A 14745-nucleotide genomic window follows, 5' to 3' on the forward strand; every position below is an offset into this window, starting at 1 on the left:
AGAGCTGGGAGCCTTGAAGTTTTGGCTTCTGAGTTCTAAGTCTCCTGGCTGAGTCGTTGCCCCCAGGGCTTCTAGCGGACTGATGGGTAGCTGGGAGCCTAAAAGACCTGGGAGCCCTGGCTGAGCTGGGAGACACGGCGCTTGGTTGCCCAGACTTAATTTCTTTTACAGATTTTGAAACAAAATGTTTTGATTATTTAAAAAACGATTCTTTCATTTTTTTTTTCATTCCAGGGGAAAAATTCAAAATTTTTACTTTTCATTCCGAAAATGGAAATTTTTTCCCAAAATGTCTGCAAAATGGAAACTCTGACTTTCAACCTGGTCTACGTTTTACTTTTGTGGTCTGCCTCAGAGAGTTCAAGGAGCGAGTTACTGTTACAAAACACTGATACCCTAACACAGCAGAAAAGGACTAGGCGAGCCAGTGAGACATAGAATATCAGGGTTGGAAGGGACCGCAGGAGGTCATCTAGTCCAACCCCCTGCTCAAAGCAGGACCAATCCCCAGACAGATTTTTATCCCAGTTCCCTAAATGGCCCCCTCAACGACTGAACTCACAACCCTGGGTTTAGCAGGCCAATGCTCAAACAACTGAAGAGAATGTCAAGAGTGACAACGTGTAGCTGGCAGTCTGATGATATCAGTGTCCATCGGTCTCTGCTGAGGCTGCTTCTCTGTCTGCTCCTACTGGCTGGGAGTCATCTCTGGTCCTGGGCTTGGTTCTGGAGTTTCATGGAGATTTAAGACCATGGCATTAAATTGGCAACAGAAGCTGACTGGCAGCCAATGGAGGGACTGGAGCAGTGAGCTCATGTGGTCATAGTGGTATAAAGCACAAAAGAGGTGGAGAGTTCTCTTCTATCAGCTGGAACATATGCAGTGTTAGACTGAGCATTAGGTGCAGTGAATTACAGTGATCCGGTCTGGAGCGGAGAAGTCGATTGAACTATTTGGCTAAGTTCTTGTCTTGGCAGAAAGTGTGAAGTTTCTGAGCAAACTGGTGATTCCTATTCAAACTCTGTCACAGGTCGTACCTCTAGATCACCCGTTGGTGAATTCTAGTCCTGGGTGACATATTCAATGCTTTCTAACTTGTCAATAACCATGCTGTGCTATCTTGGGTGCATATTTCTGAAGCACAACTTGTGTATGAGGTGAACATGCTGTAACATTAATTGCTTCCCAGAAGGAGTGTATGTATGCCTCCTTTTCATATTGTCTGCTTTGTCCCTTATTAATAAATTAAGCTAAGCTGGGTTATTTGGTCTCTTAAATTCATTTAATATTGAACCACAAGTGTTGCGAAGCAATTGGCTAGACCTCAGTGAATATTGTTAGACTGACACAAGTCACTATGCCTGTGGGGGAGATAAGTACTACATTCAGATGGTAGCCGTTCCTTTAAGCAACAATGACTCACGCAAGCGCCTCTCTCTGATGCTCCACAAACTCAGTTGGTTTCCCATTCCCTGCCAGACTGAATTCAAAGTCCTCGTACTAATTGCAAAGGCCCTGGATAGGGTATGATCTAACGTGTACACTAGAGAACTCCACATTGCAACTTGCATCAGTGTGACTGAACTGGAAGCTGCAATGATGCAGTGCATCCACACTAGCCATTTTATCTTGGCTGCATACAATGAACTATGTTCACTGCGAGTGAACTCTCTAAATGCTACAGGGCCCGGGGGTTGTTGCACCTACCCTGCATTTCCTTGCACTGCTTCCTAGAGCAGGTGCATAATGTCTACGACTTATAGTGTCTGTCTGCACATAGTCACTCTTTTCAGTTTGCTGCATTGCCTCCTTTAAATAGTTTGGTCCTACACAAGGCTCTGCATATGTGTTGTGAGAAGCAACACCCTGCACTTGCAGATGCCATGACAGAGGGTCAGCAGCTCCTACTGCCTCTCCCCCCACCCCAACACAGGTGCTGAGCCTGAAGGCCCAGAGTGGATCATGAACAGCACCAGCAGCTTTGGGTGCTCAGGGTGGTGAGGAGCTGGATTTTTTTTCTTTAAATTTATTTCTTCATTCATGTTTGTTAGGTTTTTAGACAGAGTTTACTTGTTTGTTTAAATTTTGTTATTTTTTCAAATGTTTTGTTTGTTTAGTAGCTAAACTCAGTTCCTCTCTATCCTGTTTTCCTATAGGAGCTAGAGATATGAGTGCTCTGGGCCCAAAGGAAGAATATCCTTGGGGGTCCTCCACACAGCCCAGAGTATGCTCACCAGAGTTCTTCCCCACCTGCTATAGTGGAGTCCCTTGGGGCTGAAAGGATGGGAGCAATCAATGGGTGATGGACAACCATGGAAAAGAGGATTTAGTTGGGGTGGGGGAGTCCAGAGGGTAGGTTTCATCCGGATGTTAATTTGTTAACTAATTACCCTGTTCTGTTTTCTCTTTAGCACATCTCAGGAGAGTGGAAATTGTTGTGAATGCTGTCAACAGGCAGTGATTATGCATTGTGGGGTGTCTGTGTTTATGCACATAAATCAGGGGTTACTCAGCACGGCCATGGTGTAGCATTTTATGTTTTTGCACAAGAATTCCCAATGCACCAAACAATGTTATTTAAGTTGAGACATGTTTAAAGTTTGAACGTTATAACATTGTATTTTTCAATCATTGTGTCTTTGTAAATCACAGAGGTGGGTGTTTGAGGCCAGGCCTAGCAGAGACCACTGAGTCTCCCCTCAGCTGCTGTTGGGCTGGCATATGAGTGGCACAGCTTGCTGAAAAAGAGAAACAATTCTCTTCGGAATATTTTGCTTAATACGTCATCCATTTTCGAATTAAAATTATGAATTTTTGTAATTAACTCCAGTGAGCGGCTTGGCAGGTGACAGAATGAGCTTCATAGAGTTTAAGGCCACAAGAGACCATTAGCTCACCTAGTCTGGCCTCCTGCACATCACAGGCTGTTACATTTCCATTAAAGTCCCCTGTGTTGAGCCCAGAGATTCTGAGTTATCAAAGGGCTCGTGGAAGGATGGGCAGGGGCAATGTGGAACTGCACTGGGAGAAGACTCATTGCACGACTGCAGCTGCTTTGCCAGTGCTTGTGCTGAAACAGTGCAGAGGGATGTGGTCGTGGAAAGTACGTCATTGTATTTCCTCTGAGTGGGTTAAGCACCAGAGGTGATGGGATCCCTGTGCACGGCTGTGCGCACCTTTGTGTGTGGCTGGGCAGTGTTACAGGCATGGTATGGAGTAGTGCTGTTGTTGCCAACGCCAACAGCCTGTAGCAGAGCCTCACAGGGACAGTCCCCCTGGAGATGCCCAGGTTCACACTCCAGGGCATTGCAGCAGAGTGTTCTCAACAGCTAGAACTCGGCTGTAGAAGGCCTTCTGAGAGGGCATCAGACTGAGCCCTGGCCTGGCCATGGTCAGAGCAAAATGCAAGATCACCTCATTGCTAAAGCCCTTGCCAGGAACAACACCAGGGTCAGCATGAGATGGAGATGGTGTAACAAAAGGAAAGATAAAGAATAAGAGAAAAGAAAATTGCATTGGTGTGACACAGAGCGGCCCTGGCAAAGGGTCCCCTGTTCTTTGCAAACAGCTCTCACCTCAGACTTGACAAACTCAATACACCAAAGACGTCTTATAGGCTATTTATTCGTCAAGTATAACATGTAACGTATCTACAGAACCCTGTGTTGTCTACCCTTGCCACATCCCAGAACATTCAATGGAAAAGCATCAAAGACCATGAGAAATTATCAAAACCACTTGGAGATGAAAAGGAACATCACACCAGACAGGGGATCACCTGAAACGCTGCTGATGCCAGGGAGCTGACACCCAGCTACTACTAGTCAGACTTCCTCTAGCTGTAGGCAGGGGAGAAACGAGGTGACTCTCAGTCCCCAAGAAACATCAGAGTGCAGCAGAGAGAAAAAAAATATTTTCATCCCCACCATCTCTCACTGTGTCAAGCACGTTACACAGAGGACACCTGTAAATACGCAGAGGAGGCCAAACGTTACTTACCGCAGAATCTGCAGTTTGCAGTTCGGGTGTTTCAGTCCCTCACACAGCAGCCGCACTCCGACATCTCCCAGAGAATAATGAGCACCCAGGTTCAGCTCTGTCAGGCTCTGGCTGGTTCTGAAAACAACGGCGAGATCTCCGCAGCCAGCATCTGTAACACCGCAGCTCCACATTCTGCAGGAGAGAGAAACACAGAGAAGTGGGATCACAGTGTGAAGGGGGCTCGTCACAGCTGTTCTGACAGGCGGCCCCGCCCACCAGCCCCCTGCCTGACCAATCCATGCGCAGAATGAACTAAAATCTCTGCTCCAGCACCTGTCCGAACCCCCACCCTATTGCAATGAGGAACCAGTGTGAGGTTGGACTTCCTGCCTGAGCCCCACCCCTTACACTTGACTCTTGACCAATCAGGACTGTGAATGGACCAGAAACCTCAATCCTTAAAACTCTGCCATTGACCAATAAAGATTAGGGTTCTGGGTGAGACTTCCTCACTAAGCACCATCCCTCACCTTTTCCACTGACCAACCAGAATTTAAGGGGCAGCCATCTGGCCACCCTAAGTCCCACCTACCCAGCTCTCAACCAATCAGATTGGACTTGGCAATGATCAGACCCAGAATGGTGCGACGCAATCAGAGCAGTCCTATTGCTACAGGGAGGCTGTAGGGGGAGCCCCCTCCCCAGGCACCTGGGCCAAGCTCAGAGCAGGAGGAGCTGGGAGATCCTGCCCCTCCATGAACCTGGCACTAGCTTGGCTGGTCCCCTACAGGACACAGACGTCCCCTGTCTCTGTCTCTGCCCCCAGCCTGTCAGCTCCCAGCTCTGATCTTTAGGCCCAGCACTGGCAGCATCACACCCACCTTCCACTGAGACCAGGGATCAAAGGCTGGGGGGGATTGGAAGACAAAGAGGAGAACTAGGGGGATCCCCAAAGTTTGGGGAAGAAAAGCCCTTGAGAAGAGGGTGACCATGTGACCATGTTGGTAGGGCCTGTTCCAGTAACACTGATGGGGTTATTGCAACTGAAATTTTCTTCTGGTTTCTGCATCCCTTCCTGCAGAGTCTGGGCTCCTGGGGGAGCTGCCACCCAGCAGAGTGTGGAACTATGGCAGCAGCCTGGCTATGACCATGTGCATCTCAGTGACCAGCCCCAGTATGACTGTCACATACTGACGCTCCGCCATCCACCCTCCCTCCAGGGCTCACAGGGAACCCTCTGCACTCCCGACAACTGCCAAATCTTGCACACGTGTAGAGACACCCCACCCACTGCAACTGTCACCTGCACAACTTCCTCCATGACTACAGTTGCCTTGAAAATATGATCGCTCCGCCAAATGGGGAGGGAAGTCCTAATCTTTGAGAGAGAAAAAGAGCCCTGAATTTGTATGAGGGAGAGAAGCCCCCACTCCCTGGGGGGCCCCCATCTTCAGTCAGGGTTGGTAGAGCCCCAGAGATATTTTGGAGGCAGAAAGAGAGGCACCCCCAATGCGATGAGAGACTCTAAGTTTGTGTTCAACAATGAAAGAAAAAAACTCATTGGTGTATGTGGGAAACTACGGAGATAAGTGCTAGTGGAGAGAGGTGAGGACAGGGTTTTCTTGATGAAGCAACAGAGAAGAGCTCCACAAGATGTAAAGATTTAAAGGTAAGAAAGGAGGGAAGACAAATGAGAAATTGAGGAGCAAAAGACCCCAAAGTGGTTAGACAACACATGAAGGGAAAGAAGGACCCAACTGGGATAAAAAAGGAGAGATGCCCCCTAAATGAGGAGTGGTGTTGGGGGTAAGCTTTGAGAAGGAGGTAGCTGTGCCAACAGTAATAGAGTTTGTTCTTTGCCCTGGGTGCTGATTAGAGTCCATTCTGGAGGCAGAGTTTCTCTTTGGGAATTTGGTGCTGGGCTCAGATCTCTGGAAGAGGAACTTCTACTGTGTGACCCTCCCATTCCAAAAGAGGTGAATAAATGTAAATATCTCAAGTTTCACTTAGAGTTTACCCGCACTCCCTGTCACTGATTTCTCCTCTGATCTGCAAGGTGATGGACACCTGCCACCACTTGGCAGAAGGTAATGCTGGTGTCAGAGCAGGACACTGGTGCTAGAAGAAGGCACAACAGTACACACAGACAGTCCCTGCCCAGTCTCAAATGGAGAATTAAGACCCATAAGAGATTGAATGACTTGCTCAAGGTCACACAGAGAGTCTGAGATTTGATCCAGCAATTTAATTACACGACCATCCTTTCTTAGTCTCTCATGTTTCTCAGTTTCAGAAGGGCCCCCATATTTTTTTAACCAACATGACCTCTTTTTCCCCCTTTTTTTCTCATGGTTGAGGCTCTTAAGGAAGAGCTACTTACCAATCAGGTATTGAGCATTAGGGCCTGAGCAAATGGTGAGGCTTCTCACCGTGATACCTATTGTGATTTGCTAAAGTGTGTTGGAAGAATTCAAAAAGATCTAACTACTGACCAGACCAGACCCAAGCAAACATTTGAAGAATCATAGAATCATAGAATCATAGAATATCAGGGTTGGAAGGGACCCCAGAAGGTCATCTAGTCCAACCCCCTGCTCGAAGCAGGACCAATTCCCAGTTAAATCATCCCAGCCAGGGCTTTGTCAAGCCTGACCTTAAAAACCTCTAAGGAAGGAGATTCTACCACCTCCCTAGGTAACGCATTCCAGTGTTTCACCACCCTCTTAGTGAAAAAGTTTTTCCTAATATCCAATCTAAACCTCCCCCACTGCAACTTGAGACCATTACTCCTCGTTCTGTCATCTGCTACCATTGAGAACAGTCTAGAGCCATCCTCTTTGGAACCCCCTTTCAGGTAGTTGAAAGCAGCTATCAAATCCCCCCTCATTCTTCTCTTCTGCAGGCTAAACAATCCCAGCTCCCTCAGCCTCTCCTCATAAGTCATGTGTTCCAGACCCCTAATCATTTTTGTTGCCCTTCGCTGGACTCTCTCCAATTTATCCACATCCTTCTTGTAGTGTGGGGCCCAAAACTGGACACAGTACTCCAGATGAGGCCTCACCAATGTCGAATAGAGGGGAACGATCACGTCCCTCGATCTGCTCGCTATGCCCCTACTTATACATCCCAAAATGCCATTGGCCTTCTTGGCAACAAGGGCACACTGCTGACTCATATCCAGCTTCTCGTCCACTGTCACCCCTAGGTCCTTTTCCGCAGAACTGCTGCCTAGCCATTCGGTCCCTAGTCTGTAGCGGTGCATTGGATTCTTCCATCCTAAGTGCAGGACCCTGCACTTATCCTTATTGAACCTCATCAGATTTCTTTTGGCCCAAGAGTTGTTGGAAGGGGAAACAAAAATTCAAAATGGGTTCCCTAGAAGTGAGGGAACTCTCATGCGTGCGGAGGAAGGTTGGACTGGCTCAGATCTTTTTGAAATGTCATGTGCCATTTCCAGTATTTTACAAATTTGCTATACATTTCATAGAATCAGAATATCAGGGTTGGAAGTGACCTCAGGAGGTCATCTAGTCCAACCCCCTGCTCAAAGCAGAACCAATCCCCAATTTTTGGCCCAGATCCGGAATGGTCCCCCTCAAGGATTGAACTCACAACCCTGGGGTTAGCAGGCCAATGCTCAAACCACTGAGCTATCCCTCCCCACCAATTTCAAGGCCAAAATTGTATTCTATCAAAGTTACAAGAACATTCATTGTTTTCATCTGAAATTATGTACTAGGATGGCTTGTAAAAAGGGCCACAACTCATAAAAAACAATGATTAATCTTCACCAGAAGTGGCAGAAATCTTCTAAATGTGAGTGATAATGCAACTATGTACTGAAAATTGTACTGTCTTTGAAAGTTCAGGAAATACTTAGACTCAGATATATGCATTTTCCCATACTTTTTTTCCTTACGTTAAAGCAAAAGTCTGTAATCATACAACAATATGAGCTTGTACCCATGAAATGGAAAAAAGTCGTCATTTGTAGACTGGACTGATTTGAGAACGGTTTTTCTGTCTGCAATTTTTATGAAGATATGAAGACAAGAAGACTCCTAACCCCTATTTATAAAATGTTTTTGTTATTACCTCTTCAGCTCTGTGGCCATCAGGGATAACATGACCCCCTACTTCTCAGAATTCTGCCCCTTGGGAAAAGAGGAATCCTAGAAACAGTAGAGGAAATCTAAACCTCCACTTACAACTCTGATCCTTAAATTTGTAGGCTAACGAAGGAGAGTAAGAGCACTTAGAACACCCACAAACAACTGTTGTCACCACTAGTGTTCCCTCTAATTTTCCCCACTCATGTGCAGAATGAATCTTACACTTCCATGTTGGTGCACAGAACAAAATTAATGGGGTGGGGCAGAGGGGTTTGGAGTGTGGGAGGGGGCTCAGGGCTGGGCAGAGGGTTGGGTTAGGTCAGCTCTTCAGCTGATTACATCTGCTGTCATATTGCATAAGAAGAGATATGGTTTCTCAGGTAGCCATCACACATTCCATTTAAGGTTTTATAGATGAAAATGGGACCTCTACATTTTGCAAAAAAACAATAGGAAGCCAGTGCAGACAATACAGCACAAATGTGTCACATACCACTTTATAAATAGGCATCTGCAGTCTACCCTAGCTGAAGTTTCTGAATTGTCTTGTATGATCCCAAACAGTGCACACTGCAGTAATTCAGTACCAACGTGACAAAGACGTCCAGAATTGTGGTAAGGTCTGCAAATGAAAGGAAAGGTTGGAAGCTTCTTGACATTTGCAGAATGGGAAAAAATAAAGGCCCACACTCTTGACCAGATACAGGGATCGTCCTTGACACTGACAAATTAATACAGGGCCATGGGCAAATTAATACAAGGCTATTGGCAAATTAATTCAAGCTCCTTAGTGGTATTTAAAATCAGAACTTGGATAAAAGGCAATGTAGTATGTGCCATTCTTACCCACTGGCAGATGGAAAGATATCCCAATGGCTGCAAGCTTCACTACCCAATTTCTCTGCTCCATCTCTTCTCACCTTTTTTAACTTCCCCTTCTGTGATTTAGAAACAATAGAGAGCACTGGGAGCTGGATCTCATACCCTTAAGATTTCCTAGAGGCTAGAAATATTGCAATATATCAAAGAAGTTAAAATGAAGGTAATGAAGAGTGCTAAGGGGAAGCAGTCAGTCTGGTTCAGAGGCCCATAGTGTTGACTTCTTTTCTAGATCTGTTTTCACAGCTCATGAGACTCTCTAGATGTGTTTAAAACACGAAAAACAAATCCACTGCCAGCAGCCTTGCTTTCATTATGAGCAACTTGTCACAACAAACCAGTGTCCGTCAAGCGTGCTGCCCTGGGGCCGGGGCTAGAGGACTCCCCCAGCCCTCTCCCCACTGGCAACACAGAGCTCCAGGGTAAGGGGCCCCCTCTCTCCCGGCCGGTGGCACAGAGGTCCGGGGGAGGTGACGCAAACAGCTCCTTGGCAGAATTTCCTATTTAGGTTGCACTGAGCATGCTCACAGGAACTGAGGCAGCTCAGTAACATTGCTGCTCTTTTTGCCATTACATCGACAGCATGGAGCTTGCAATAGCCCTGCACACCCCAACTTGCTCTCCTCCCCATTTCATGCGCACCCCCTACCACTCTCTTCTCCAGGCCATTGCTGCACGGCTTAGCGGGAACTTCGATTACCACATGCTATTGATAGGTTGAGAAGGTGACCTGGTCAACCTATCAATAGCAGGTGGTGACGGAAGACTGGGCCATTAACTGTCCTGTTGGTGGCACCATGCAGAGGGGCTGGCAGGCTCCCTACTAGTCTCCATGCCACGCAGCTCCCGGGAAGCAGCTGGCATGTTCCCACTCTGGCTACTACATGTAGGTGATGCCATGGAGCTCCGCACGCTACATCTGCCCCAAGCGCTGCCCCGCCACTCCCGTTGGCTGGGAACTGCAGCCAATAGGAGCTGCGGGGCGCGGTGCCTGTGGATGGGCAGCGTGGAGAGCCACCTGGCCATGTCTCCGTGTAGGAGGCGGAAAGGGGATGTGCCGCTGCTTCCAAAAGCTGCTTGATGTAAGCTCCACCCGGAGCCTGAACCCCTGACCCCCTCCCAGGCCCCAACCTCCTGCCCCAGCCCTGATCCCCCTCCCACCTTCCAAAACCCTCAATCCCAGTCCGGTGCACACCCCTGTACCCCAAACCCTTCATCCCCTGACCCAGCCCAGAGCCTGCACCCCCAGCCAGAGTGCTCACCCCCTCCCACACCCCAACCCCCTGAGCCAGCCTGGTGAAAATAAGCCAGTGAGAGTGGGAAGATCAAGCAATAGAGGGAGGGGGAATGGAGTGAGCATGGGGTGGGGCCTCGGAGAGGGGGAGGGGCAGGGGCGGGACCACAGGTGCGGGGTGGGGCTTCAGAGGAGGGGCTTTAGAGGAAAGTCAGAGCAGAGGCAGTGCAAGGATGTTTGGGTTTGAGCGAGCAGAAAGTTGGCAACCCTATGCAGCAGGCAGTCTGATAACATCAGTGTCCATTGATCCATGCTGAGGCTGCTTCTGTGTCTGTACCTATGGGTTGGGAGGTCTCTCTGGGCCCAGGGCTTGCTCCTCCTGGGAATTTCATAGAGGATTAAGACCATGGCATTAAAGTGACAGAAGAGCTCACAGGGAGCCAGTTTTGGGGAGCAGAGCATTGACTTGATGTGGTCATAGTGACATAAACCATGGAAGGAGTGGACAGTTCTTGTATTATCGGGAACATAGGCATTGTTTTTACATTCAATTTTAGATGCAGTGAAATAGAGCAATCCAGTCTGGAGAGGAAAAGAGGATTTCACAAAATGGCTATGTCCTCGTCTAGGTAGAATGTATGAAGTTTCTGAGCAAACTGGAAATTCCTAATTAAACTATGATTTACTTTTAAAATCAGAGTTATACAATAAGAGACTTGAAGTAAGGAAAAAAATGACACTCTGATAGCTTGGAATAGCATGATCCTAATCTCAGACACAAAAAAAGACATTACAGAGGTAGAAACTAATAATAAACTACTGAAAAAAAATCCTAACAAATGGCGAAACCATGAAAAGGAGAATAAGACAAGAAGAGATGAAAGATACTAGAGATCCTGTTGGTATCCTGGAGGTGAGCGGGCTTCTGCCTGCCCACTACTAAAGGACCTCCCCCAGCCTAAGGGGAGGATCCACAAGTCCGGGATTCCAAATAAGTTTGGGGGACAACTAATGAGATAACAGGAACGGGAGTGAGGTCACAGGGCTAAACGAAGGGAACCTGATGGGGACACCGAGCAGAGAACCACGGACAGTGCCCACTGCTCCTCGAAGGCGTCCAGGGAGCCAGCGGACACCGCTCAGAAGAAATCTGCCTGGTTGCGTGAACGGACTGAGGAACAGAAATAGGCCCCACAGTCGCAGGAAACCCCATCAGCCAACTTCCTCTCCCTGGTTTTATAGATGGCCAATTTGGCCAGGGCTAGGAGGAGGCTGACAAGGAAGTCCCGTGACTTTGTTAGGCCATGGATAGGGAGTGCATAGATGAACAGGTGAGGGGAAAAGTGCAACCAAAATCATAATAAAATATCTAGGAGGAGACAGAATAGGGGCTGCAACCTGGCGCACTCCAGGTACACGTGCGCCAGGGTCTCCCTTATGCCGCAAAAGGGGCAGGTGTCCCGGAGGGGACTGAACCTCGCCAAGTACACGCCCGTGCTCATGGCTCCATGAAGGAGCCGCCAGCTGATGTCCCCGGAGGGCCACGGGCCCAGGGTGGAATATAGGCTGGCCCACCAGGGCTCCACACAGAGGCGGCAATAGGTCCCACCACTTCGTGTCAGGGCTGGACGTGAGGCTGAGAAAGTGAAGGGTGTGGAGCATGAGCATGTATAGATGTTTCCTTGGCGCGGTCTGGAAACGAACGGGCTGCAAGTCGTGCAGCCGGCTCACAGAGAAGGGGTGGGGGGGCCAGTTGGGTCCACGGGGCAGGGGCCCGATGAAAAGGTCTGGAAGGCCTGGGGTGGAGGGTGGGTGGGGCATGCCCTCTCGTAGGACCCGGTCGAGGTAGGCCCAAGTAGCGGGCGGTAAAGCAGCCCTCACCTCCTGAAGTATGTGCCAGGGAGTACAAGGTCTGGAGATCCCCATGCGCCGAGCGAGTGTCAGGTGATCCAGCCAGTCTCCTGGGTCATAGTCCAGGAGATCTCCGACTCTGGTGACTTCTGCCAGAACCAACCTCTGGTGCACAGAGGGGGACTCTGCCACCTGCACACGGAGCTGGGGGTTGTGTAGCAGGGGCTCCACGAGGCCGCCACGGACCTGGTCACCAAGAATAGTTTCCAGGTCTGGATGAAAGGCACAGAGAATGTACTGGCAGTGGCAGAAGTGAAACAGGACATGAAAATCCAGACACCTGAGCAGTAATCTAAAGATTAACCAGAAGGGAATTATTGGAAATCATCCAGAACAAGCAGATGAACAGTAACTATTTCAATACTGTAAAGCAAATAGTCTGAAGTTGGTTTAATTGGAGTGGGCAAAACTCTGTGGTAGCTGTGTTCTGTATCAAAAAATAGAGAAAATAAAGGATATGAAGGGGGAGCATAGAAGGGGGTCTCAGAGATGGAGAAGACTGGAGAAAAGGGAGAGGAAAGCAGAGGGGACCTCTGTGGTTCTGTGTAAATCCTCCCCCGGTAATTCAAATGATCAGATGATAATTTATCCCTGAGGGTGAGGGTTGAGGTCCCATATATGAAGGATGTACTTTCCTTGGATTGTTTCCCTTTCAGTCCAAGTGTTATAGGGAGAGTACAGGTCCTTAGGAAAACACTTTTATTTGAGGACAGATTTATATGATATTTTGGTATTTTATTTTTGGATTTAAATGAAGGGGAATGCAGGAAAACATAAATGGGATAGGTGTGGAAGTCTGCAAACTGAAATCATGCCATATCAAGGCACACCATTTTAATACAATTTAATTAGAAATGGGAGAGACATTTACCACAACAAAATTCAACACTTCAGACAGCCTCTCTGCAGACAATCCTCAATTATAAATGAGAGGCAAGAACTAGATGGATTGCAATCTTTAGTGAAAAGAAAAGGAAAAAACTAAACAAAAACAACCTCCCACCGCCCAAAACTGTGCCAAGGTTACCTGTGTCCACATCTTGCAAACTATTGTAATAATCTTTGTCCAAAATATGCCTTGTGAGGTATCATTTGAGAACTCATGATTTGCTGGTCATTATTGTCCTGGTAAACTGTGTGTGGCAATATTGTGTGTGAAGTTATAAGATTCCACTGTACAGTGTTACTAACACATGTTCCAAACTGAGGTTGGCAAACAGATCAGCCTCAAGCAAAGGAATGTGTGCTCTGCAGAATTTTTATTCAGGAAACAGTCATCAAGCAGGAAGGGGAATTAAAGGAGGGTTAAACAGGTGAGGGAAAAGCAGCAGGGCACAGCCTTCCCCATAGACTTTTTGTCTCCCGAATCCCAGCTGGAAATGCTTTTCTAAGGGGAGATATAAAAAGGACTATAAAAGAAGTGGCAGACACTCCAGGGATACACCTCTCTCTCTCTGCCCACTGAATTCATGGCACCTGAAAGACACAGGGAGCAGCACTGGAATGGTGGAGGGGTTCTGACCAAAGAATTTGGTCAGTAATCTGCTGAAGCATATGGTGGGAATCTTTGCTTTCAATCTAATGTCGCTTGTTAAACTGGCATTAGTAAATATTTTATCTTTATTTTTCTTGTAACCATTTTTGACATTTAAGCCTCGTTACTTGTACTCAGTTAAAATCTATCTCTTTGTAGTTAATAAACTGGTTTTATTGTTTTATTTAATCCAGTGTGTTTAAATTGTAGTGTTTGAAATAGTAAACTGGCATTTTATTTCTATGAAAGAAATGACGGACTGTATATAATTTGTACTCTACAAAAGAAGGCTGGGCAGTATAGAACATACATTTTGGGGAGGAAATCTGAGACTGGGAGTGTGTTGGGGTCACTCTGAAATATAACCAAGGCTGGTGAGAAGAAGAGGTGAGGCTGGCAGGCTGCAGTTACACAGAGACACTCAGGGTGTGGCTTGCATGCTGGCAGGTGGATTGCTAATGATCCAGGTGAGAGCTACTTCAGCAAGGCATTGTAAGGCACCAAAGGTTGCAGGGTAGGGGTGATACAGCTGCTCATAAGTCCGGATGACATAATGGTATGTCACATACACACACACACTTTTTTAAATCTTCAGAAAACTAAATTATTATTATTATCAATAGTTCTGCCCTTTAAAACAACATCATGAATGTCAAAGGAATGGGCAGAAATCAAAGAAAAAAACAAAACGAAAAGTCCCTACTTCCAGAACATTCTATTTCAGGAGACTGATTTTCAAGGTGTGGAGGGGTATATTATGGGCATTAAAGGTAATTTGTTTCTTCAGATTTGTTTTTCTTTAGCCAAAGAAACAAAAAGAGGAGGAGCCATAATACTGGCTAAACACATGTCCTATCAGATTAAAGATTAATTGAAGGGAAAGGAGGAAGAGTTTATTTTCTCAAAGGGCACAACAGATGGGTTATGAATAACAGGGGGCTCAGAGGAGATTGAAATGTTGACAACCTGATGATTTATCTGCCAGACATAAAGAAAAGAAACATTTAAATACATTTTAGAAAAATGTCTGGGCTCAAAAATCCCCAAGCCTGCCTTTGCAGCCACTGCAGTGCTCAAGGATCTCTGTCTCTCA

General features: G+C 47.1%; 1 protein-coding gene across 1 annotated transcript in view; it reads right to left on the reverse strand.

The window, feature by feature from the left end:
• Positions 1 to 14745, reverse strand: part of LOC125638524 (NACHT, LRR and PYD domains-containing protein 12) — a 200602-nt gene that overhangs the window by 65856 nt on the left and 120001 nt on the right. Inside the window, exon 7 of the mRNA XM_048854409.2 lies at positions 4001 to 4174. Coding sequence (XP_048710366.2) covers positions 4001 to 4174 — 174 coding nt within the window. The remainder of the gene's footprint in view (positions 1 to 4000; positions 4175 to 14745) is intronic.

The sequence above is a fragment of the Caretta caretta genome, chromosome 6, assembly GCF_965140235.1.
Source record: "Caretta caretta isolate rCarCar2 chromosome 6, rCarCar1.hap1, whole genome shotgun sequence".
Classification (NCBI taxonomy): Eukaryota; Metazoa; Chordata; order Testudines; family Cheloniidae; genus Caretta; species Caretta caretta.